General features: G+C 43.4%; 1 protein-coding gene across 1 annotated transcript in view; it reads left to right on the forward strand.

The window, feature by feature from the left end:
* Window positions 1-26,657, forward strand: part of LOC115196407 (corticotropin-releasing factor receptor 1) — a 192,767-nt gene that overhangs the window by 99,649 nt on the left and 66,461 nt on the right. The window contains exon 5 of the mRNA XM_029757219.1: window positions 13,922-14,004. Within this exon, the coding sequence (XP_029613079.1) occupies window positions 13,922-14,004 (83 nt within the window). The remainder of the gene's footprint in view (window positions 1-13,921; window positions 14,005-26,657) is intronic.

The following is a 26,657-nucleotide window of genomic DNA, read 5'->3' on the forward strand; positions in this document are numbered from 1 at the left end:
TTGGGTTCCTGGTGCAGGTTCCCTGGAGGAACTACGGCGATGCTTGCAGCACTGAGCGATGAGACTTGGGCATTGGCTCCTCCTGGGTTGAGGTTGGACTGTGGTTGAAGGGATTCAGTAAGTGCCCAGAGAGTCTCTTATGTTTGGGAGAGTTGTTCTTACTGCCACCCCAGCAGTGCTCCTTGGTGTGTTACATCATTCTTGATCTGGGTGATCTCTGCTGGGTCCATGTTTGGGCAGAAGCTTGCTGTGACGTGTTGATGTTGGACCCAGGTGCAGAGAAGAGACCAGACGAGGAATCAGTGGTTAAGGATAAACATAAAAAAAGCAGCCGCAGGATCACAGCACACTGGAAAAAGCAACAAACACTAAGTCTCAAAAACTCACTCAGGAAACAAATGCACACGGTAAACAATTCAAGCTTCTGCAAAGGAAACCAGAAAACACACCTCTTTTAATAACAGGGAAATCATAATGAGTAATAGGACACACCTGAGTGTCATTAATTTCTCTAGGACGGTCTCTGTCGCCCTCTGGTGACAGTTGGAACCATGACATTCATGGACTGTCATTATGGACTGTCACTCTTTGCTTATTTGAGCTGTTCTTGCTATAATATGGACTTGGTATTTTATCAAATAGGGCTATCGTCTGTATACCACCCATACCTTGTCACAACAGAACTGATTGGCTCAAAAAAGGAAAGAAATTCCACAAATGTACTTTTAACAAGGCAAACCTGTTAATCGAAATGCATTCCAGGTGACTACCTCATGAATCTGGTTGAGAGAATGCCAAGAGTCTGCAAAGCTGTCATCAAGGCAAAGGGTGGCTACTTAGAAGAATCTCAAACATAAAATATATTAGACTTTTTTGGTTACTACATGATTCCATATGTGTTATTTCATAGTTTTGATGTCTTCACTATTATTCTACAATGTAGAAAATAGTAAAAATAAAGAAAAACCCTGGTATGTCCAGATTTTTGACTGGTACTGGAACTACATTTTTAGGGTTTATCTATTGTTTGTTTATTTATACAGGTCTTAACAAAATATAAAAACTGAAAATATGTCAATGATTATTTGAATATGTTGTTAACCCATGGAATAGAAGTGATAATGCCCTCTTAGCCGGTGCTTGGAGGATATATTGGCACGGTTTGCCGGCCCTCCACTTTGTCTCGGGCCTAACAACACCTGTGCCAATATATCCTCCAACATCGGCTTCGAGGGCATTATCACTTAATTGTTCAGGCCTGTCTTAAGACACATACAATACACAAACACACACACACGTATGCATGCAGATGCAAACATCATTGCCAAACGTGGGTCTGAGTAAATAATTGTATATCTGTGTGTATGAACGCTTGTGCATTTTAGAGATGAAAATAGAGGAAGAGAGTTACAGTCAGAGAGAGAGAGAGGCAAGGGAAAGAGAGCGAGAGCTTTGCTGTGGAAGAGCAAAAGTGAGTCGCTCCCCAGTGCCTTCCGTAATTATTGGGACAGTGAAGTGTTTTTATTATTTTGGCTGTATACTCCACAGTTTGGATGTGAAATAAAACAATTACTTTGAGGTTAAAGTGCAGAGTGAATTTTTATCCATATCGGATGAACTGTTTAGAAATTACAGCACATTGTGTACATAGACCCCCCATTTTAGGGGAGCAAACATATTGGGACAAATTTACTTATACACTACATGACCAAAAGTATGTGGACACCTGCTCGTCAAACATCTAATTCCAAAATCATGGGCATTAATATGGAGTCGGTCCCCCATTTGCTACTATAACATCCTCCACTATTCTGGAATGGCTTTTCACTAGATGTTGTAACATTGCTGTGTGGATTTTCTTCCATTCAGCTCGCAGTCGGTTTTCCAATGCATCCCAAAGGTGTTCAATGTGGTTGAGGTCAGGGCTCTGTGCAGGCCAGTCAAGATCTTCCACACCGATCTTGACAAACCATTTCTATATGGATCTCACTTTGTACGCGGGGGAATTGTCATGCTGAAACAGGAAAGGGCCTTCCCCAAACTGTTGCTACAACGTTGGAAGCACAGAATCATCTGAAATGTCATTGTATGCTGTAGCGTTAAGATTTCTCTTCAATGGAACTAAGGGCCCTAGCCTGAACCATGAAAAACAGCCCTAGAACATTAACCCTCCTCTACCAAATTTTACAGTTGGCATTATGCATTGGGGCAGGTAGCATTCTCCTGGCATCTGCCAAACCCAGATTTGTCTGTTGGACTGCCAGATGGTGAATACTCCAGAGAGCACATTTCCACTGCTCCAGAGTCCAATGGCGGCAAGCTTTACATCACTGAAATCCACTAATTTGAAGGGCTGTCCATATACTAATGTATATATATAGTGTATGTGTATTAAAGTAGTAAAAAGTTAAGTATTTGTTCCCATATTCATAGCACACAATGACTACATCAAGCTAATTTTCTATTTGTTCAGATTGCATTTCAGTTGATTTTGTGCCCAATAGCAATTAATGGTAAATAATTAATTGTCATTTTGTAGTCACTTTTATTGTAAATAAGAATATAATATGTTTCTAAAGACTTCTATATGAATGTGGATGCTACCATGATTACGGATAATCCTGAATTAATCGTGAATAATGAAAGTTACAGATGAACAAATATCATACCCCAAACAATGCCAACCTTCCCTGTTATTGTAATGGTGAGAGGTTAGAATCTCTTGGGGGTATGATAATTGGTTAACACTTTACTTGACACCCAGCGTCATAACACGTTATGACACAGTCATAGCCATGTCATAATATGTCATAACAGCTGACATAACTTGTCATAACCTGTTATGATATGGTAATAACACCGTCATGACACATATATTTAGACCTGTTGTGACATATATATATTTTATGGCTGGTTATGACACCTATATAATTTCTACTGAGCATAAAATTATCTGAAACACAACCAAAACAAAAAGATAATGCATCCAACAAATGTGTAGAGTCACAAGCTTGATGTAGTCATTGTGTGCTAAGAATACTTTTTACTTTACACATAAGTGAATTTGTCCCAATACTTTTGCTCCCCTAAAATGGGGGGACTATGTACAAAAAGTGCTGTAATCTCTAAACGGGTCACTCAATATAAATTAAGATACCCTCACATTAAAGCGGACATTCTGCACTTTAACCCCATAGATATTGTTTGATTTCAAATCATCCAAACCTTTGGAGTATAGAGCCATAATAATAATAATTACAGAGGGCACTGTGGTGTAGTATTCCTAATGGGTTGTCTGTCTAGGGAGAGGGAGGTAGGTTTTGTAAATTAGGACACCAGTAATGCAAGGTGACACACTGCATATTCAAATCCTTGGTAATTCAGCCCATGGCTCTTTACAGCAGAGCAAGACGGACCCAAGGGCAGGGATTTGACTAGAATGTTGAATAATGCACAATGGTGCAGTGCCGTTGTATTTTATTTGTCCTTTTTTTGTATCATATTTCTCCCCAATGTCTATTTTTTGTTTTGAATTCACCTGGAGGGAATTGGTAGTGTTTAAAAAACTTTTGGAAACCAGTTAGTGATGTAGTCATGGGCACGACAAACAGAAAGGGGTACATTATGTATGCCTATGCTCTACTTTTTAGCAAAATATATCAGCTCTGGTTGTTTTTCTTTCAGTAGGTAGGGGATAAGAGGAGGACTGACTGGAAAAAACTGAGAGAGAGTTCTGAATATCCTTTAGTCCTACTTTCAGGGTACACCCCAGATTGTTATCTGAATATTGTCAAGGCATCAAAGCGGTACAAAAACAAATGCAATAGAAAGAGGAGCAATGAATATTAATGCATATATTCAATTTAATATGATTCGGGCTGTTGGTCATGGGATATTTCATGGCGGATCCTATAAAGGTTTGAGGTCTCATGTTCAATTGGTTACTAAAGCGGACTGTTTAACAATTTCCTCCGTCATTATCTGTTTTTGGAGAAACACACTTAAAAAGTAAACGGAAACTGCAGTAACAGATACCTGGTTCTCTCTCTCTCTATCTCTCTCTCTGTCTCTCTGTCTCTCTGTCTCTGTGTGTGTTTCAGTTTGACGTCATGTAAAAGATTCACCAAAATCTGTTTTATTCATTTACGAATTAAGATTTAGTAAACTCTTGAGACATCAATGTGGATAGTTTAATTAGCTGATGCTAGTTAAAGAGGACTCTCAATGATTTTGTTTTCATGTAGCTCCCATTCCAACAATAATCAACTATCACTATCAGAAACAAGCTTATCCTCCTTTTCTCAGAGGGTCAATGTGTGCTTTTCTAGAAATGATCAGTAGAGTGAAATTAATACTAGTTTTGTGTGGATGCACCCATTAAATAAATGAAAGTCTTCTGATTCTGTAGATAAAAAAATGTTTATGATTTTTTAGTTGCTGGAGTAAGTGCTTATGGATGTGTATGTGATATTCCCTCTAGCAATTAGTCACTAACAATTAAAGACGAGTGACGATAGCAAAAGTGGAGGCCACACAAAACTACCCGCAGTACCACTATAGGACCAATTACTCTTGCTAAGTCCTCTTAGGCCACAGGACATTGACGAAAGGGCCATGTAAATTATATAATACACCACTCTAGAAGGCTACATTACAATATGAGAAACACACCACTCTAGAAGGTTACATTACAATATGAGAAACACACCACTCTAGAAGGTTACATTACAATATGAGAAATACACAACTCTAGAAGGTTACATTACAATATGAGAAACACACCACTCTCGAAGGTTACATTACAATATGAGAAACACACCACTCTAGAAGGTTACATTACAATATGAGAAACACACCACTCTAGAAGGTTACATTACAATATGAGAAACACACCACTCTAGAAGGTTACATTACAATATGAGAAACACACCACTCTAGAAGGTTACATTACAATATGAGAAACACACCACTCTCGAAGGTTACATTACAATATGATAAACACACCACTCTAGAAGGTTACATTACAATATGAGAAACACACCACTCTAGAAGGTTACATTAAAAGATGAGGAATACACCACTCTAGAAGGTTACATTACAATATGAGAAATACACCACTCTAGAAGGTTACATTACAATATGAGAAACACACCACTCTAGAAGGTTACATTACAATATGAGAAACACACCACTCTAGAAGGTTACATTACAATATGACAAACACACCACTCTAGAAGGTTACATTACAATATGACAAACACACCACTCTAGACGGTTACATTACATTTGTACATTTACATTTTAGGCATTTAGCAGACGCTCTTATCCAGAGCGACTTACAGTAGTGAATGCATACATTTCATGCACTTTATTTTTGTATTTTTTATGTACTGATTACAATATGAGAAACACACCACTCTAAAAGGTTGCATTACAATATGAGAAACACACTCTAGAAGGTTACATTACTATATGAGAAACAGCAAAGCGGTAATCCATCTGTCACAACCTGACCTAAAACATATGATCTATTGCATGATGCGAGGTATCCTATATATCCTATTCAGTGATTTCATTTCTCTAGTCCTTCACTTTCATTGTAGAAAAGATAACTCCCAAACACATTAATATTACATCTGCATGTTTATTGTGTGGACATTTAGGACATAGACCTTTTTCAAGAAGATAGTACTTCCTCTCCTTTGTTATCCCACACAAACCAAAGGGATATTAATTTAATAAGTAAATGTCAGTGTTTTCATAAAACAAACATAGACGTACTTGATGTTATAGACGGGCTGGCTGACACCATCACGAAAATGATGTGCGCACACCGATGGGGCTGAAGGACGTGTGATGTTTTGATTCTGAAAAGTCAGATAGCTAGCAACAATGACATGAAGCTGCCATGTGGGGATCGTAGATGGCTGGCTTCCGATAGTTTTATCTTGTTCTTGATATCATTTCTTGTTTTGAGGTGTTTTGACTGATATTACGTCTATGCTAATATGGCAAAAAAAATTGCTAGCTAGCTAGCCAACAACTGTAACAATGTATTTAAGAGACAATAAGTGCTCATCGTGCAAATGTATTTATGTTTTCAATAAACATTTGGATACAAAATATAGTTCAGGCCTACATGTTGTTGTAAGGGAGTGCGTAACTGGCGGCAGGGAAGTCAGGCGCAGGAGAGCAAAACTGGGTAATCAACGGAGCAGTTTTAATCATAAAAAACACCGGTAACCAGAACAACAAAGAAATGGGTACAAAACCCGTCGCGCACCAGAGACAACATGCATATGCACTTACAATAAACAATTCCGCACAAAGACATGGGGGGAACAGAGGGTTAAGTACACAACATGTAATGAGGGAAATTGAGACCAGGTGTGTGAGAAGACAAGACAAAACAAATGGAAAATGAAAAGTGGATCGATGATGGCTAGAAGACCGGCGACGCCGAGCGCCGCCCAAACAAGGAGAGGAACCGACTTCGGCGGAAGTCGTGACAGTTGTCAACAATCTCAGCCAACAACGTCTGTTTTGCCCATAGTTGTGCAGCCATAGGTTTTATTGCTAAACAACCAACCTGTCTATAGTACTGACATTTTTTTGCCTCTGAAGGTATTGGGAATTTTACATCAATTGAGCAGATAATTGTAATTGCTACAATATACTGAAGTTTATTTTATTGATGCTAAAGCCATATGATTCCTGGTTTTATTTGAAGCAACATTATCTTCATGTTATGTAGAAATTATTTATTTAAAAAATATATATAATATCACATCCCTGTGTGTGTGTGTATATGTGTATATGTGTAAATGTGTATATATATATATATATATCTGTGTATATATCTGTGTATATATATATATATATATATATATATATATATATATATATACATATATATATATTAGTTGAAGTCGGAAGTTTACATACACCTTAGCCAAATACATTTAAACTCAGTTTTTCACAATTCCTGGAAAAACTTCCCTGTTTTAGGTCAGTTAGGATCACCACTTTATTTTAAGAATGTGAAATGTCAGAATAAAAGTAGAGAGAATAATTTATTTCAGCTTTTTCTTTTTCATCACATTCCCAGTGGGTCAGAGGTTTACATACACTCAATTAGTATTTGGTAGCATTGCCTTTCAATTGTTTAACTTGGGTCAAGTGTTTCGGGTAGCCTTCCACAAGCTTCCCACAATAGGTTGGGTGAATTTTGGCCCATTTCTCCTTACAGAGCTGGTGTAACTGAGTCAGGTTTGTAGGCCTCCTAGCTGCCCACACTTTCTCAGTTCTGCCCACACATTTTCTATAGGATTAAGGTCAGGGCTTTGTGATGGCCACTCCAATACCTTGACTTTGTTGTCCTTAAGCCATTTTGCCACAAATTTGGAAGTATGTTTGGGGTCATTGTCCTTTTGGAAGACCCATTTCCGACCAAGCTTTAACTTCCTCACTGATGTCCTGAGATGTTGCTTCAATATATCCACATAGTTTTCCTCCTTCATGATGCCATATATTTTGTGAAGTGCACCAGTCCCTCCTGCAGCAAAGCACCCCCACAACAGGATGCTGCCACCCCAGTGCTTCACGGTTGGGATGGTGCCCTTCGGCTTGCAAGTCTCCTCCTTTTTCCTCCAAACATAATCATGGTCATTATGGCCAAACAGTTCTATTTTTGTTTCATCAGACCAGAGGACATTTCTCCAAAAAGTACGATCTTTGTCACCATGTGCAGTTGTAAACCGTAGTCTTGCTTTTTTATGGCAGTTTTGGAGCAGTGGCTTCTTCCTTGCTGTGCAGCCTTTCAGGTTATGTTGATATAGGACTCGTTTTACTGTGGATATAGATACTTTTGTACCTGTTTCTTCCAGCATCTCCACAAGGTCCTTTGCTGTTGTTCTGAGATTGATTTGCACTTTTCGCACCAAAGTATGTTCATCTCTAGGAGACAGAACGCGTCTTCTTCCTGAGCGGTATGACGGCTTTGTGGTCCCATGGTGTTTATACTTGCTTACTATTGTTTGTACAGATGAACGTGGTACCTTCAGGTGTTTGGAAATTGATCCCAAGGATGAGCCAGACTTGTGGCGGTCTACAAATTTTTCCCCAAACGATTTGTGATATAATTTTCCAGTGCATGATCAGAACGATGAACTATCTCCCGAGGGAATCAAAGTTGGTCTGAAGCCAGCGCAAACACCATCGAGCTCATCCAGCGGTATGGTCAGATGATCAGAGCAGAATTGATTACAATTGATTTGAAGGAAAGGACTTTGAACTCTAAAAATGGAGCAATTATCTCAGTCTGTTCCTCATCCAGAAATTCTCTGTGAAAAGGGCTTCCCCCCTGACACAGATTTGAATTTATGAAATATCCTGACAAGAATAGAACGATGAGGAACTGCTGCGAGCTGCTTCTCTGTTATTTTAAATGGTCCCAATCCACACTTTAGCTGATATATTAGATTAGCAAAGGTAGATATCTGGACACATGCAATGGTCTGGTCCTGTTTTGTAATATCATCTACACATTGTCAAACATCTGTTAAAAGGACATTTCACCCCAAAATCAGAGTTAGTCAGAGCTCAAAAGTGGACTAATTGTCCCAGGATGTTTTGTAGCTAAAAAGTTGATAATTGAGTGTGCGATTAAAAAGGCTTAATAGTGGTTTATCTTTAAATTATCCATGGCAATTCTGGAAGCACACCAGTAATCTCAATCTTTGTTGCAGAAATGTAATAAGATCAACCGCCAGTTCCACAAAAATGTAATCACACACTCAATATTTATTGATGCTCATCAATGCTCATTAATGCTCATGAACACTGTAATTACAAGTTGATTAATACCTTGTTTACCCATCAGTGTCATCGTAATCAAATTACTTAAGCTAAATGATGATTCATGTTAAGTTACTTAGAATCATTCTCCTGACAATTTACATCATAATATTCTATTAACTAATCGATCCATGGTTCAGCCTTCCGCCCACCACTTTGTCAGGTGTGTGTGTGTGTGTTCTTGTGCGTGTGTGTGTGTGTGTGTGTGTGTGTGTGTGTGTGTGTGTGTGTGTGTGCGCGTGAGTGCATGTGAATATGCGCGTGTGTGTGATCACAGAGCTCTTTCATGGTTTGACAGGACCAATTAAGGAAGCCCTTGGCTTTTGTATGTCTAATCAATACAACAACCAATTATAGGTAGCATTAGAGGCAGAAAAGAGTGGAAAGAGAGAGAGAAAATGGAAATGAGGGGAAATGGTGACAGGAACGATTACAACAGGCATTGAGTTGTGTATGTGTGATCTATATCACCTCAACCTCCAAGCAGGGAGGACTAGGATTAGGAGGAAAAGGACAATAATAGTCCAGAAAGGATTCAAGTCAAGACTCCAGTAGAGTGATGGATATAAATTGGAAAGAAAGAGGTGGTGTTACGTTTGTGTGGAGAGACAGACCAAGGCGCAGCGTGCTCTGAGTTCCACTTCTTTAATTAATGAAACTCACAAAACAAAAAGGAAACAAACAACTAACCGTAACGAAAGAGGTGCAGCATGCACTAACTCAAAATAAGATCCCACAAAACACAGTAGGGAAATGGCTGCCTAAATATGATCCCCAATCAGAGACAACGATAAACAGCTGCCTCTGATTGGGAACCATACCAGGCCAACATAGAAAAAACAACCTAGATAACCCACCCTAGTCACACCCTGACCTAACCAACATAGAGAATAAAAGGCTCTCTATGGTCAGGGTGTGACAGGTGGAAAGATGTAATCTCCTGGACTCTCTCTCTTCCCCCCAGCCTCACAGGTCTCTTCTATAACATGTCCATCAGCACATGTCCATTTGGCCTACAGCGATGCCTATAGTCAGTCAGTCAGTCAGTCAGTCAGTCAGCGTCTCTCTCCTCTCCTCTCTCACACACACTCCATCTGGCCCCCTCTCTCTCTGTATTTCCCCCTTGTTATATCGACACAGTCAGTAGAGTCAGTTCTCCAGCCTTGTACACCACCACCACCACCCCTCAAGAACTCAGCCCAACTCTGCTCTCAGTCACTGCTCTGTTGCATTCCACCTCTACATCCTGTCCAGAAACACTGTCTGCCCCCAATCTGCTCAGGCTTTACAGAAGATGTTTTGAGCCCTTCCTTAGTCCCTTTGGTCCAAGCTAGAGTGATCGACTAGCACAGTACTAGTTACATTACCGTCTGTGTCCAATGGAGCTTACACCTGCTAGGAGACAAACAGTTGGAGGGAAGAGCTGAGACAACTGATGGCCAAAGTCCTTGACTACCCTCCAATTGCTTCTCACTTGGCTCAGTGTACTCGTCATTATGGATAACCCAAGCGTGGATGATGGAAGGGTACAGGCCAGCCTGAAGCTGAAGAACTTTGGCAGAAAGTTTGGCAGAACGTTTTGCTGAAAGTTTCCTTCATACATGGTGCTGTATCATCCTTTCAGAGCTGTGGTTGTCTTCACAGATAAGTTACATTGGTATTATCATTTCACACAGATGTTTCATCCCTGATATTAGTGTTTCACACCCCTAGATCTAGTCTGGAATTAAACCGTTCAATTGGGTCCCCACTCCTGATCCTTCTTCACATTTATCTCCTGTGTAGCTGGGTTTACTGATTGTAGGTGTTCAGTTAACTTTTTAACTGGGCTTCCCACTTTCTTCTTAGAGTTCCTAGAGCTCTTCAGACAGTGAAGATTGAGCCCCATTCGTATTCACCGGATATATTATCTCCCCTGTACAAAGATTGTTCCTCAAAGAATGGTAAACAGTATTCTCTATTCTGCGTTGCCATGCTTACTACATAGCCTGACAGCTCGTCGATTAAGCCCACTTAAGACGTGCTGGAACACAGCATACCCATCCCGTTTGAGGGGGCGAGAGAGAACGATAAGCTTCTGGCGGGGGCTTTACATGGGATTCAGCTAGATTTCGATTAATTATAGCTTAGAAGGCCGGCTGCATTAATAGAGTGAGTCATCCAATACCAATGGGGGTTGCCGTGGCGGTCGGGAGGGTCGGAAAGAGGGAAAGTGAGAATGAGATCACACTGAATAAGAATGAGACTGTAGCAAAGCACAGGGACTCCGAAGTCCTTAAATGGCAATGTGTCTGCTGTAGGTGTTGATAATTGGAGTTTAAGCATGATTGATCTTTGGAATTACTGTGTATTGAAAATTAGTGTCGGTCCATCTCAAGGTGGTTTCCTTGGCATGAGTTCAAGTTTGGATTTTGCGCTGGCCTTTACACTGTTTAAATTATAGTCAGGAGGGAGTACATGGGAGCCTCTTCTTCAGGGTTGATATTGACTCTGTCGGAAAATGCAGAATGCAGATGCAGACTTTAAATCCTTCCCTCTCTTCCTTTCCAATTTAAGTCTAGCTCTCAGCTGGAGTTCTACTTTAACTAATGGAATTCCATTCTCCTTTTTTATATTTGTTATATGTTTATATTTATTCAGACGGTTGGAAGGAGAGGTGGAGACAGATGAGGGAGGATGTGAAGTGTAGAAATTCCAGACCTGGAATTTACTGACCCTTTTAGACTCTATCTTGAGGAAGAAAGTTCCGGACCTGGAATCCCTGTCTCTGGAGAAAATGTCTACTACTGAAATTGGAGTGTTACCAAAACCCAGCATTCTATTGGGAGTTTTATTTATGATATTAGTGGATTATGATCGATACAGGGACTGATGGGTGTAAATTATTAGCCGCAGGAACGTTGCTGTGAGTGAGTTAGCCTGAGTTCCTTCTCACATTGGCGTGATACTGGACATCATAGCGACCTCATTTTCAAACAAAGCTAAAAGAAAGAGAAACTATTCAGAAGGGTGACTTAGAAAAAGGTCACCATGATTGATTTTCAAAGTCAAAAAGATGAAAACAGTATCGTTTTTGTGGATCTTTTCATCCATGACAAAATGTAGTCTTCTCCTCTCAGTTCAACACTCTTTCCTCAATCTTTCCAATAAAGCTTATTTCCAGGAACAGCAGTATGGCATTCTTACACCTTCAGAGAAAGTGTACTATAGCTCAAAGGGCCAGCTACTCTCAGCTGCAGTGGGAATGATTGAATCCCACTGATTATACCTACTCAGCCTTAAAGATATTGACTTGAAGCCTTCCCCAATTCCCCCTACAGCAGAACGCCATAATATGGGCGATTCAGGTGGGAGAGTGATATCATTCACATGAAGGTCCAGAGCAGTTGAGCAGAAATGTATTGTCAGCGGTTTGTTTCAGAAGACAATCCATCCTTTGCTTTCTGCAGTGTATGTGTACTGTCTCATTCTCTTTCATGTATGTACTGTATGTCATATCCATAGCATGCCATATGTTCAGTACTACCCAACCTCCAACCCAGTTCAAAGATCGAACCGTGTGTATGCTTAATTACATCATGTATACTGTCAACCATCTATTGTGGTGCTCTTGACAGACAGTCATGGCGTAATGCTAGCCACAAAGAATTAATCTGTAGGACCGATGCATAGGTTAGTCCGACGGGTATTAGTGTTCAGTGATACAGACTATGAAAGTTAAAATGTTGATGTCAATGATCAATAAATGCGTGAGAGTGTGTTAATTAGTGTCTGTATTACCCCCCAACTCCCACTGATCAAGAACAGGTCGGTCAATGTAGCCTACATAATGGTCGATCAATCAATCAACCAACTATAACGCAAAGTAGAGACCATGATATGAGTGGAATGTCAATGACTTACCAACAATGTCTTTTAACTGCAAACATTGATCTCGAACAGTATACTGTACATCTGTACATGTAGACAAACAATATTGTAAATAACTACTGTAGTACAGAACCCTTGCAACCAAAAAACATGTGACTTTTGAAAAATTCTGATAATGTCAAATATTTCTTATTTTGGGGCGGGGGGGATGTGTATATCACATCAAGAGTGTTATTGTTGAGATATCATGGCATCACACTTCTCTCGTTCAATTATAGTTCTTGATTTCATACCTTTTCCGTACTTTTTATAATGATTCACTAAGTCTATCCCCACATTTTCTTTATCCCATTACTTCGCATTTGTACAGATCCTCATCTTGAGAGCATAGCAGGAAGTATGCAAAATTGTATGGCCTTAGGTCGTGCTTACGTTTGATATGTTTTGTATTTTGTCTGTAGGATTCATATGATGTAACATAATGTGACATATTGAGAGCATGGCATGCCACCTACTCTATGTCAATCAACTTAAGAACAACCAATTAGACCTGTCATAGGGCAACAACATGATGCTTCATTTCTTGCACTTTGTCAGGTAATATTATGATGGTTCATTAGGTGTTAGTAGAGCATAGCTGACAGTCTTTATTTTAGGTTAGCTTAAGATCTGACTGCTTTTTATGTGTTTTCTGCTGTCTCCAACACTCTGTCGCTTACTCTGTCACAACCTTGTGAACACAGCAGAGTCTTTTAGAAGTCTGTGGCTTTGCATCTCTGTTTGTCTCTTGCTTACTTCTTGAGTCACATTACCTCCACTGTGTGCATGTAGCATGTACACCTGACATCAAATAAAGACACCTCTCAGCCGTGGGTGTTTTTTTTGTTGCTTTACTTTATTCCTGGAGACCTTGTTGCATTTTTTATTATTTAGAGAATAAAAAAGCAGCAGCACTGTCAAGAGTTCAAATACTTATATGGAAATGGGTTTGGCATGCAACATTGTCAAGATTGGATTGTGTGTCCTCTATCTGGGTCTATCAGCACTCTAAGCTGCATAAATTATAGCCGCCCTGTGTGGTTTTTGCAGAATCTGAGTTTTCAAGGTTTAGGTTTACTTAGTCGCTTGTATGAAAGGAGAAATGGTGCGTGTTTGCTTACTTTATAACATGGTTTTCAATCCTTTATTTCCACAGACAATGTGTATAGAGAATGCCTTTCCAACGGGTCTTGGGCCGTGAAAGGCAACTACACCCAGTGTCAAGAGATTCTCAATGAGGTATGTACTGTATGTAGCATGGTTACTGGTGTATGGAAAGTTAACTGTTTAACTCTGAGAATACTGAGAATTTCTCTGCAATGGATAGTAAAGATATATTCTTCCATTCTTCTTCTAAGCATACAAGCACTGCTGAAAATATATTTACTTTCTATTTTCAGAGAAATTCTTAGTATCCCTCAAACCGAAACACGCACATGATGGGCTGGATAGGGTCAGACACAGAGCAGCACCCCTAAAGCATTGTGGGAGTTATTTTTTAACTAAGTTTTCGTTTTTACAACCACATCTCAATTTCTTATGTAAATGGCATGTTATAGAAAGGTCCAGACACCTTTTCTGTAATTTCACTTGTTTTTGAGAAACTTACCTCAAACAGCAAATCACTTCCTCACCCTCGTTGTGTAGTATGGCGTACCTGAAAATACATGAACAAAGGCTCCAAAAACAGCTCTCAATATTGTGACGCAGGTCATTAGATGTTGGACACATGCAATTGTTTAATTCCGAACTTTATTGACAATGTCATATTCCCTTTTACTGCGACTCGAGCTATTCCTCTCCATCCATTCTACAAGTAACAGCCAAAATAAAGGAAACACTTGAGTAAATGAGGGGTACAAAGTATATTGAAAGCAGGTGCTACAATACAGGAAGTTCCAGACTCTTGTGGAATCTATGCCAAGGTGCATTGAAGCTGTTCTGGCAGCTCTTGGTGGCCTAATGCCCTATTAAGACACTTTATGTTTATTTTATTATAATGCCAATTACGTGTAGTAGCAAGCTACACAGATAATGGAACAGCTGGAAAAGTTAAACAGCTCGAGTCACACAAAAGGGAATATAACGCTGCGGTAAAGTTCAGAATGACAGAATTTCATGTGTACAACATCTAAACATCTGCATCACTATACTGAGAGATTTTACTTTTCTAAAAGGATGAATTTGGGTGCTTTGGGAGAGTTTGTTCATGTTTTTTCAGGAGCCCCATACTACACAACGAGGATAAGGAATTTATTTGTTTTTTGGGGTAAGTTTCTCATAAACAAGTGAAATCACAAAAAAAGGTGTCTGGACCCCTTCTATAACATGTAATTTACATTAAAAAATATATATTTGATTGAAAAAAATAAAGCTTCTCCTGTAAGTACCTTGCTCAAGGACACAACGGCAGTAGCACCTGCGATACTGACTCAAGCAACCCTCCGGTACCAGCTCACATCACACCAGATTTTTTTCCGTCGGCCCTGGTATTCAAAGCGAGTGGCTACCCTCAGGTTACTTAATCTTGAGGCTACAGCTGCCAATAGAAACATTCTGTGGTACAACAGAAATCATACCAGCAACACCATCTGCTCTTCCAGCATGCATTCTCTTTAAAGTTCCAGGACTGATGTGTGTTATAGAGTGGGCGTTCCAAGCTTCATCTCTCCAATTTGCTTTTCGTTGTCAATGAGCATCCTGTTGATGCTGGATGACTAAGCCGTCACAAGTGAATCCCTACTGAGGCAACTGTACTCCAATTTAAATCTTTCCAATGACACAGATTGATCGTGATGGTCATTGGCAAGCAGGCAGCTGATAGCTAGCAGCATTGTGATCGGGCGAACACGTGAGTCCTCTAAAGCTGTTGAGGACCCCCTTGCTACTGGGCAGACGGCTGCACACTGCCTGCTCTCCTCTCCCCACCATCTGTTTCCTGAGGGACATACACATGCAAATTAATAAGTCCACTCACACAGGGGAGCACGCTGTCGCCTCGGACGCCCACTGCTTTGTCGTTTGGCTCATCCAGATCCAAGCATCGGGAAGGTTGGTGCTGCGCGTTTATAAAAATCAAACCTTGTGGTATAGGGAAAATTAAAAACAGTATGTGACTCAATGGCATGGTTATTCAAATACTGAGGACGGTGGCAAAGCAGTGCTATTTAAACAGTGTCACCTTGCAGACACAAAGGTCCAATGTACTTAATTAAAAGTAGTTCCAGTGACCTTTACTGATATTCAGAAAGTGTGCAATCCTTTAGGGCATAGCTTTTGCTTACAATTCTTTTGAGGTATGCAGTAACTGTTGAATCTGAACACTTTTAAGTCTTGGGTTTTAACACCGGTTGCATAAATAGTTGTAGACCAAACTTATATTACTAGATTTTGTTGAGAAGGAATAAAGGCCATCTGCTGCCAGTGTTGCTAGCATCAGCACTGAATAGCATCTTTAGGGAAAGACAGAATGCAGAGGAGCAAAGAAAAATCTAGCCTCATCTTAAGAGCAGGAGAGTACAAAAGCAAGTGAATTTTTTTACCAGGAAGGTCTTTGACAATGTATTGAGCTGGGTCGTGTTGTAAATGATCATTTGCCCTTTCTACCTGTAGAACATTTTAATCCTCTTACAGCATAGTGGGCTACTGACAAGATGAGTCAACCACTTCAGTGTGGTTACAAAACGTTCAATTTGATCTCACCATTTGTTCCGTATACCAGCACAGCAGGAGGGGGCTGAGTAACTGCTAAACTAATCTTCTCATTCCAATCACAAAGCTGCATTCCTTGAAATCCCAGCAACCCTAGAGTTTATTTTGGGTTTGCTCAGTTGGTAATGGTTGTTTAAGGAGGAATTGCTGTTGTCTCTAGAGTGCTTATTTCATTAAAATCATGTCCAGCTGTTGGTTTATGTTCTCAGTTTCTCTGTGGTAAGTCTCCTCCTGCCCAGGCTGGATGTTTTGGGGTTATTTCTTCTTTAGTAGGCAGCCGAGTGAATGCTCCGCTCCTATGACTTTGCAGACTAAATCAGTGAGGAACAGATATGAGCTTTGACCCTGGAATACGTAGCTAGTTCACACCTTTTAAGTTTCCTTTCCCTGGGCTAGGCTCCCTCTAGAAGAGAGCTCATGGGTTACGAGTCATGTTAAGGTTTCTTTTGTTTTAAAATAACTTGGCAGAAGCAGAGGTCATATAGCCTTTGCTTTTCATGAGATTACCATGATCATGGACTTGAATTATTTATGTACTGTATCTGTTTATTCACTGCATGCGTTTGTAATAGAAAGAGGAAATTACTGTGAAATGTTTTTAATTCCAGTCCAGTGGCATATGTAGTAAGGACAATGAAGCCATGTCCTACAGACTTGACTTCCCCCAGTGTAAATGACCAATAGATGACTGCAAACAAACACCGGGAGAGTACATGCACTTTTTAAAAACTTTAACACACAACTGTTGTCACGTCCTGGCCAGTATAAGGGTTAATTGGTATTGTAGTTTGGTCAGGACGTGGCAGAGGGTATTTGTTTTATGGTATTCGGGGTGGTGTATTTGTTTTAGGGGATTTGATTTGTGTATTCCGGGGTTTTTGGGCACTGTTCCTTGTTTTGTATGTCTATGATTGATCTAGCTGTTGTATGTCTATGTGTGGTTAATTGGGGTTGGGACTCTCAATTGAAGGCAGGTTTTTTCCATTTGCCTTTGATTGAGAGTCCCATATATTACGGTGTGTTTGTATGTGTCTTTTGTGGGAGATTGTTTTTGCACTGCGTTAGGATAGCCTGCAAAACTGTTGCACTGTCATTGTTTATTGTTTTTTTGTATAGTGTTCACGTGAGCAATTTATTAAATTCAAAAATGAACACGACATCCGCTGCGTATTGGTCTACATTTTCAAATTACGATTTCGCTATATCGTCAGAAGACGAAGACAGTCGTGACAGAATCTCCCACCAAACCAAGACCAAGCAGCGGAGAGAGGAGCAGCACGCTCAGGATACGGACTATGGGGAGAGATGGACATGGGAGCAGGTTATGGCCGGAGAAGGCCCATGGAGTAAGGCGGGTATGGACCGGGAACGTTTCCGAGGGACACGACTGGCGTTGAAGCACGAGAGGCACCCCCAATAATGTTTTTTGGGGGGGCACACGGGTAGTTTGGCTAGGCCTAGGTAGAGCCGGAAGCCAGCTACCCGTGGTTTTATGGAGGAGCGTATGAGGTGGAGAGCGCCATGTTTCGCTGAGGAGCGCACTATCTCACCCATACGCACGCACAGGCCGGTGCGCGTTATTCCAGTCCCTCGCAGGTGCCGTGCTAGAGCGGGCATCCAGCCTGGTTGGAGGATGCCTGCGCAGCGCATCTGGTCGCCGGTACGCCCGCTCTACGCACGGCTACCATCAGGCCCCTGCACAACCCAGTCCGCCCTGTACAAGCACCCCACTCGTGCAGGGCTACTAGTTCCATCCAGCCAGGACGGGTTGTGCAGGAGGTAAGATCAAGACCGCCTGTGCGCCTCCATAGCCCTGGGTTTCCAGCTCCTGTCTCTCGTGCGGACCCGGAAGTGCGTCAGCCCAGTGCGACTCGTCCTGTTCCCGCTCCCCGCACTAGCCTGGAGGTGCGTGTTCCCAATCTGGTACGCCCAGTACCAGCACCACGCACCAGGCTTCAAGTGCGTAAACCCAGCCTCGCCAGTCAACAGTCACCAGAGCTGCCCGCCAGTCAACAGTCACCAGAGCTGCCCGCCTGTCAACAGTCACCAGAGCTGCCCGCCAGTCAACAGTCACCAGAGCTGCCCGCCAGTCAACAGTCACCAGAGCTGCCCGCCAGTCAACAGTCACCAGAGCTGCCCGCCAGTCAACAGTCTCCAGAGCTGCCCGCCAGTCAAAAGTCGCCAGAACTGCCAGCCAGTCAACAGTAGCCAGAGCTGCCCATCAGTCAAGAGTCGCCAGAGCCGCCCGTCAGTCAAGAGTCGCCAGAGCCGCCCGTCAGTCAAGAGTCGCCAGAGCCGCCCGTCAGTCAAGAGTCGCCAGAACCGCCCGTCAGTCAAGAGTCGCCAGAACCGCCCGTCAGTCAAGAGTCGCCAGAACCGCCCGTCAGTCAAGAGTCGCCAGAGCCGCCCGTCAGTCAAGAGTCGCCAGAACCGCCCGTCAGTCAAGAGTCGCCAGAACCGCCCGTCAGTCAAGAGTCGCCAGAACCGCCCGTCAGTCAAGAGTCGCCAGAACCGCCCGTCAGTCAAGAGTCGCCAGAACCGCCCATCAGTCAAGAGTCGCCAGAACCGCCCGTCAGTCAAGAGTCGCCAGAGCCGCCCGTCAGTCAAGAGTCGCCAGAGCCGCCCGTCAGCGAAGAGGCGCCAGAGCCACCCACTAGTCTGGAGCTGCCAGAGTGGCAATACTGCCCGGAGCTGTCAGAGTGGCCAGACTGCCCGGAGATGTCAGAGTGGCCAGACTGCCCGGAGATGCCAGAGTGGCCAGACTGCCCGGAGATGCCAGAGTGGCCAGACTGCCCGGAGATGCCAGAGTGGCCAGACTGCCCGGAGATGCCAGAGTGGCCAGACTGCCCGGAGATGCCAGAGTGGCCAGACTGCCCGGAGATGCCAGAGTGGCCAGACTGCCCGGAGATGCCAGTGGCCAGACTGCCCGGAGATGCCAGAGTGGCCAGACTGCCCCGAGCTGCCAGACTGCCCCGAGCTGCCAGACTGCCCCGAGCTGCCAGAGTGGCCAGACTGCCCCGAGCTGCCAGAGTGGCCAGACTGCCCCGAGCTGCCAGAGTGGCCAGACTGCCCCGAGCTGCCAGAGTGGCCAGACTGCCCCGAGCTGCCAGACTGCCCCGAGCTGCCAGACTGCCAGACTGCCCCGAGCTGCCAGAGCGGCCAGACTGCCCCGAGCTGCCAGAGCGGCCAGACTTCCCCCGAGCTGCCAGACTGGCCAGACTGCCCCGAGCTGCCAGACTGCCCCGACTGCCCCGAGCTGCCAGAGTGGCCAGACTGCCCCGAGCTGCCAGACTGCCCCGAGCTGCCAGACTGCCAGACTGCCCCGAGCTGCCAGAGCGGCCAGACTGCCCCGAGCTGCCAGAGCGGCCAGACTTCCCCCGAGCTGCCAGACTGGCCAGACTGCCCCGAGCTGCCAGACTGCCCCGACTGCCCCGAGCTGCCAGACTGCCCCGAGCTGCCAGAGTGGCCCGACTGCCCGGAACGGCCAGAACCGGAGCCACCTCCAGATATAGGTGGGTTGGGGAGGGGGGGTGTAGCACAGTGCCATCGTTGACGGCAGCCACCCTCCCTTCCCTCCCTTTAGTAGGGGGGACTTTTTGTGTTGTTGTTGTTTGGGGTTGTTTTTTTTGTTTTTTTTTCTTCTTAAGGTGCTTCCGGGGTTAGCACCTTTAAGGGGGGGGGGTACTGTCACGTCCTGGCCAGTATAAGGGTTAATTGGTATTGTAGTTTGGTCAGGACGTGGCAGAGGGTATTTGTTTTATGGTATTCGGGGTGATGTGTGTGTTGTAGGGGATTTGATTTGTGTATTCCGGGTTTTTTGGGCACTGTTCCTTGTTTTGTATGTCTATGATTGATCTAGCTGTTGTATGTCTATGTGTGGTTAATTGGGGTTGGGACTCTCAATTGAAGGCAGGTGTTGTCCATTTGCCTTTGATTGAGAGTCCCATTAATTAGGGTGTGTTTGTATGTGTCTTTTGTGGGAGATTGTTTTTGCACTGCATTAGGATAGCCTGCAAAACTGTTGCACTGTCATTGTTTATTGTTTTTTTGTATAGTGTTCACGTGAGCAATTTATTAAATTCAAAAATGAACACGACATCCGCTGCGTATTGGTCTACATTTTCAGATGACGATTTCGCTATATCGTCAGAAGACAGTCGTGACAACTGTACTGTTTTTATTCGCTATACAGTAGATATCTGTTCTGCTGTACTAAAACAACACCAGTCCCCATCCCATTCCACTGTGTCACATGTAGTCTTAAACAAGAAAAAGCACTTTGTTGCGGTTGGAAAAGGTCATTGTCACCAGAGCCCCAGAGGCAGGGGTTATAGAAATAGCCATATAATCTATTTTCTCAGGTCAATCATGGCTGCTTGTCACTCAGTGATATTGCAGTTTCATGGTAGTGTTACCTGTACTGAGCAAGATCTACAGAATTTACCATAATTAAAATGCTTACTGGCCCAATGCTTTTCAGTTGTTGTATATTTGAACTCGGGTCGAAAATAAGGCCCTCGGGGCTTCTGTGGATTGGCCAGAGACAAAACTTTAAAACATTTCTCAAATGTGAAAGCGAGTGCACGAAGAAACAAGGCAACAGTAAACATATCGTCCATAAATGATGCAGTGCCCCCCCCCCCCCCTTGGGGCAGTTAGTGACAATTATTACAACTTACAACAATGAAGTCCTTATGGGATACTTGTTTCTCATGAGGAGATGCATATAGAGTGGGGTCCAAAATTATTGAGACCCTTGTTAAAGTAGGTATGGGATCTTTTTTGGTCATGGATTCTCATTTTGATGCCAAACCCACCACTGGTGTGCGTGGCCAAAGAGCTCTAAGTTCATGTCTATCATGTTTCAGGTATGACCCAAATGCAGACTGTGTTGAAGTAACAATGTTTATTACAGCAACAGGGGCAGGTAAACGACAGATCAAGGCAGTCAGAGGTCAGTAAACCAGAGTAGAGGCAAAGGTACAACATGGCAGACAGGCTCAGGTCGGTTATCTAGAGTAGAGTCAAAGGTACAGGACGGCAGGCAGGCTCAGGGTCAGGTGCAGGCAGAGTGGTCAGGCAGGTGGGCTCAGAGTCAGGACAGGCAAGGGTCAAAACCAGGAGGGCGAGAAAAAGAGAGACTGGGGAAAAGCAGGAGCTGAGACAAAAATGCTGCTTGACTTGACAAACAAGACGAACTGGCAACAGACAAACAGAGAACACAGGTATAAGTACCCAGGGCATAATGGGGAAGATGGGCGACACCTGGAGGGGGGTGGAGACAAGCACAAGGACAGGTGTAACAGATCAGGGCGTGACAATGTAATCTGGCTAAAGCACCAGTTCCCATTCAAGTGCCAATGCCGTTTAGCAAACTCAAGGCGTCTGCATTTGTTGGATGACATGAAAATAGAGCTCTTTGGCCATGCACACCAGTGGTGGGTTTGGCGGCCAAATGAGAATGCATAAGCAGAAAATAATCCCATACCTACTGTAAAATATGGTGTGGGTCATTGACGTAATGGGGCTATGTTGCTTTCACTGGTCATGGGGCCCTTGTTAAGGTCAACAGCATCATGAACTTTACCCAGTACCAGGATATTTTATCCCAGAATCTTGTTGCCTCTGCCAGGAGGCTGAAACTTGGCCGCAAGTGGATCTTCCAGCAAGACAATAACCGCAAGCACACAAAATCCACAAAGAAATTGTTAATTGGCCACAAAATCAACATTTTGCAATGGCCATCTCAGTCTCCGCACTTGAACCCTATTGAAAACCTGTAGTTTGAATTGAAGAGGGCAGTCCATAAGCCAGACGAAGGATATCAAGGCTCTGGAAGGATTCTGTATGGAGGAATGGTCTAAGATCCCTCCCAATGTGTTCTCCAACTCTTAAATACATTTTAGAAAAAGGTTCTGTGCTGTTATTCTAGCAAGGTAAGGTTTTGAAAGGTATTGAAAACAGGTGTCAATAATTTGCAGAAAATCTAATGGGCAAAGCCAATCTAAGCTTGATGCTCTCAATCTCACACAAATTATCTATGAACCTACCAGGTACAACCCCAAATCCGTAAACACGGGCACCCTCATAGATATCATCCTAACTAACTCACCCTCCAAATACACCTCTGCTGTTTTCAACCAAGATCTCAGTGATCACTGCCTCATTGCCTGCATCCGTAATGGGTCTGTGGTCAAACGACCACCCCTCATCACTGTCAAACGCTCCCTAAAACACTTCAGCAAACAGGCCTTTCTAATCGACCTGGCCGGGGTATCCTGGAATGACATTGACCTCATCCCGTCAGTAGAGGATGCCTGGTTATTCTTTAAAAGTGCCTTCCTCACCACCTTAAAGCATGCTCCATTAGCATGCTCCATAAGCATGCTCCATTCAAAAAATGTTGAACCAGGAATAGATACAGCCCTTGATTCACTCCAGACCTGTCTGCCCTTGACCAGCACAAAAACATCCTGTGGCGTTCTGCATTAGCATCGAATAGCCCCCGTGATATGCAACGGGGGCTATATACACAGGCAGTTAGGAAGCTAGGAACCAATATACAAGTTAGGAACCAATATACACAGGCAGTTAGGAAAGCTAAGGCTAGCTTTTTCAAACAGAAATTTGCATCCTGTCGTACAAACTCAAAAAAGTTCTGGGACACTGTAAAGTCCATGGAGAATAAAAGCACCTCCTCCCAGCTGCCCACTGCACTGAGGCTAGGAAACACTGTCACTACTGATAAATCCACAATAATTGAGAATTTCAATAAGCATTTTTCTACAGCTGGCCATGCTTTCCACCTGGCTACCCCTACCCCGGTCAACAGCCCTGCGCTCCCCACAGCAACTTGCCCAAACCTCCCCCACTTCTCCTTCACCCAAATCCAGATAGCTGATGTTATGAAAGAGCTGCAAAATCTGGACCCCTACAAATCAGCCGGGCTAGACAATCTGGACCCTCTCTTTCTAAAATTATCAGCCCGAAATTGTTGCAACCCCTATTACTAGTCTGTTCAACCTCTCTTTCGTATCGTCTGAGATTCCCATAGATTGGAAAGCTGCTGCGGTCATGGTGATGGTGATTCTTTGATCCACCTTTACGCAGACGACACCATTCTGTATACCTCTGGCCCTCCTTTGGACACTGTGTTAACTAACCTCCAGATGAGCTTCAGTGCCATACAACTCTCCTAACGTGGCCTCCAACTGCACTTAAATGCAAGTAAAACTAAATGCATGCTCTTCAACCGGTCGCTGCCCGCACCTGCCCGCCCGTCCAGCATCACTACTCTGGACGGTTCTTACTTAGAATATGTGGACAACTACAAATACCTGGTTAGACTGTAAACTCTCCTTCCAGACTCACATCAAACATCTCCAATCCAAAATTAAATCTAGAATCGGCTTCCTATTTCGCAACAAAGCATCCTTCACTCATGCTGCCATACATACCCTCGTAAAACTGACCATCCTACCGAACCTCGACTTCGGCGATGTCATTTACAAAATAGCCTCCAACACTCTACTCAACAAATTGGTTGCAGTCTATCACAGTGCCATCCGTTTTGTCACCAAAGCCCCATATACTACCCACCACTGCGACCTGTATACTCTCGTTGGCTGGCCCTCGCTTCATACTCGTCGCCAAACCCACTGGCTCCAGGTCATCTACAAGTCTCTGCTAGGTAAAGCCCCGCCTTATCTCAGCTCACTGGTCACCATAGCAGCACCCACCCGTAGCACGCGCTCCAGCAAGTATATCTCACTGGTCACCCCCAAAGCCAATTCTTCCTTTGGCCACCTCTCCTTCCAGTTCTCTGCTGCCAATGACTGGAATTAACTGCATAAATCTCTGAAGCTGGAGACTCTTCCCTCCCTCACTAGCTTTAAGCACCAGCTGCCAGAGCAGCTCACAGATCACTGCACCTGTACATAGCTCATCTGTAAATAGCCCATCCAATCTACCTCATCCCCATACTGTATTTATTTATTTATTTATCTTGCTCCTTTGCACCCCAGTATCTCAACTTGCACATTCATCCTCTGCACATCCTACCATTCCAGTGTTTAATTGCTATATTGTAATTACTTTGCCACCATGGCCTATTTATTGCCGTACTTCTCTTATCCTACCTCATTTGCACATGCTGTAAATAGATTTTCCTACTGTATTATCGATTGTATGTTTGTTTATTCCATGTGTAACTCTGTGTTGTTGTATGTGTCGAACTGCTTTGCTTTATCTTGGCCAGGTCACAGTTGCAAATGAGAACTTGTTCTCAACTAGCCTACCTGGTTAAATAAAGGTGAAATAAAAAAAAATTAAAATAGGTCCTTAAGGGAAGCATGTTTCTCATCAGGGGCTGCATACATGTACAACATTTCATGCATGTAGCTCAAACGGGACCAGACATATGTTCGTTCAAAGTTTTCAGTTGATAACTATAACGCCCCCCTTGGGCCAATCAGTGTAGTTATGTACATTTCGGATCTCCATCTCCATGGAAAAATGCATCATTCACCAGTGGTGTCTGCGATATCGACTGTGACGAATGTACGGAGACTGATCCATAGTCCCCCCCCCCCCCACCCATTTCCTCATGGGGACAACAACTGGCTCAGGCAAGTTATCTTGTCAAATTACATCTTGCCTGCGTTGTGTGTTAGGGGGATGCTGCTGGATGCTGCTCTGCCAGGAAAGAGAAAGAGATGCCTCAGGGCATAGTACTATCACCATGTCTCGTTCTGCTGAGGCAGACGAATGAGCAATGAGGGACTCGTTTCCGAGTAAAAAATATATCCCTTTGTCTGCCCTACATCCCAGAGTTCCTGTTTAATACAGAATACAAGGTATCCGTTGGTTCATTTGTGAATGACAAAGCTAGTTCCCCCCAGTTAAAGCACAGCACAAAGAGAGACACAGGCACAGATAGCAGACAGGAGAGTGTACTGTAGATTAAGCAGTGTTGTAGCCTGAGCTATAACAGACTCTCCCACCTGTGAGATCAAAATAGCCCTGCAAGAAACAGCTACTAGGATGAATTTACAATTTTTCTCAAAGGTTAGTGGGGAAGACAGTTGGGCACAGAGCAAATTAAACTGTAAGTGTAACTGCTACCTCTGTATCAGAGCACTCACTGTCTTAGAACTAAAACATTAAAGGTGGGGAGAGGTTAATGTTTTGCACATACTGTACTGCGGATTGTTAGCCTGCCCCACTAGAACTAGAGAGAAACTGCATGGATGTGTTTTAGTTTTTTCTCGAACCCACTTTTACTAATCATTACTGTATGTCCATGTACAGTTTCAAGGTGCTGGAATCTCCACTTGCAGATTTCAAATGTATCAGTAAAATCTCAGCTCTACAGTGAGATACTCTCTGTGATACTCTCTTGTGTACCAATGGCACAAATGTTTTCTGTAATCACAGATCTTAGTCATCATCAGGAGTCATTATACAGACATAGTCATTCTTCTCTTCGTCATTCATATAAATATCAAACTAAAATAATAGTTGATCTAAACCAGCTCTGCACCCTATAGGTTAAGCAGAAGGAGAGGCAGGGGAGTCAGGAGGAATGAGATGAGGGCCCAGCCATCTCTACTGTTCACTGGGCTGGCGATGCAGCCTGCTCCCTCTGTTGGCTCTGCATGGCATACTGCTCCTCCATTCTCCCTGTCCTGTTTTATTGGCTCAGAGAGCTTTCACTGGCCTCCTTTAAGAGGGCAGGAGGAAATTGGTGACAGATTTGGCCGGCGGGAAGGCTAGCCTCTAAGAGTGGGAGGCGGCTGGGCACCGCCATCAAAAAGCATGTGATGTGTGTGTGTGTGTGTGTGTGTGTGTGTGAAGCCTCCGCCTACCGTCCCCCTCCGCGGACCAGCTTTACTTGACAAAACATATGTGCCTTGTTCTTATCTATCAGGTTTCAGGGAGGTCAGACACACAACACAAGGCTCAAGCCTCTGATGTTTCAATAAACATTAACTATTGGACAAATACACAAACAACCTGTCCTTACACACTGGCACATACACAATACACATGCATGTCCTGCTAATGTGTGTAGATGGGTGGGTGGGTGGGTGGGTGATTGGGTGGATAGATGGATAGATAGATACAAGTCTGTGTGCTCCATCGTATGCTAGGACTATCCGGTCTGTCCCTATTGCCTAATT

The sequence above is a fragment of the Salmo trutta genome, chromosome 1, assembly GCF_901001165.1.
Source record: "Salmo trutta chromosome 1, fSalTru1.1, whole genome shotgun sequence".
Classification (NCBI taxonomy): Eukaryota; Metazoa; Chordata; class Actinopteri; order Salmoniformes; family Salmonidae; genus Salmo; species Salmo trutta.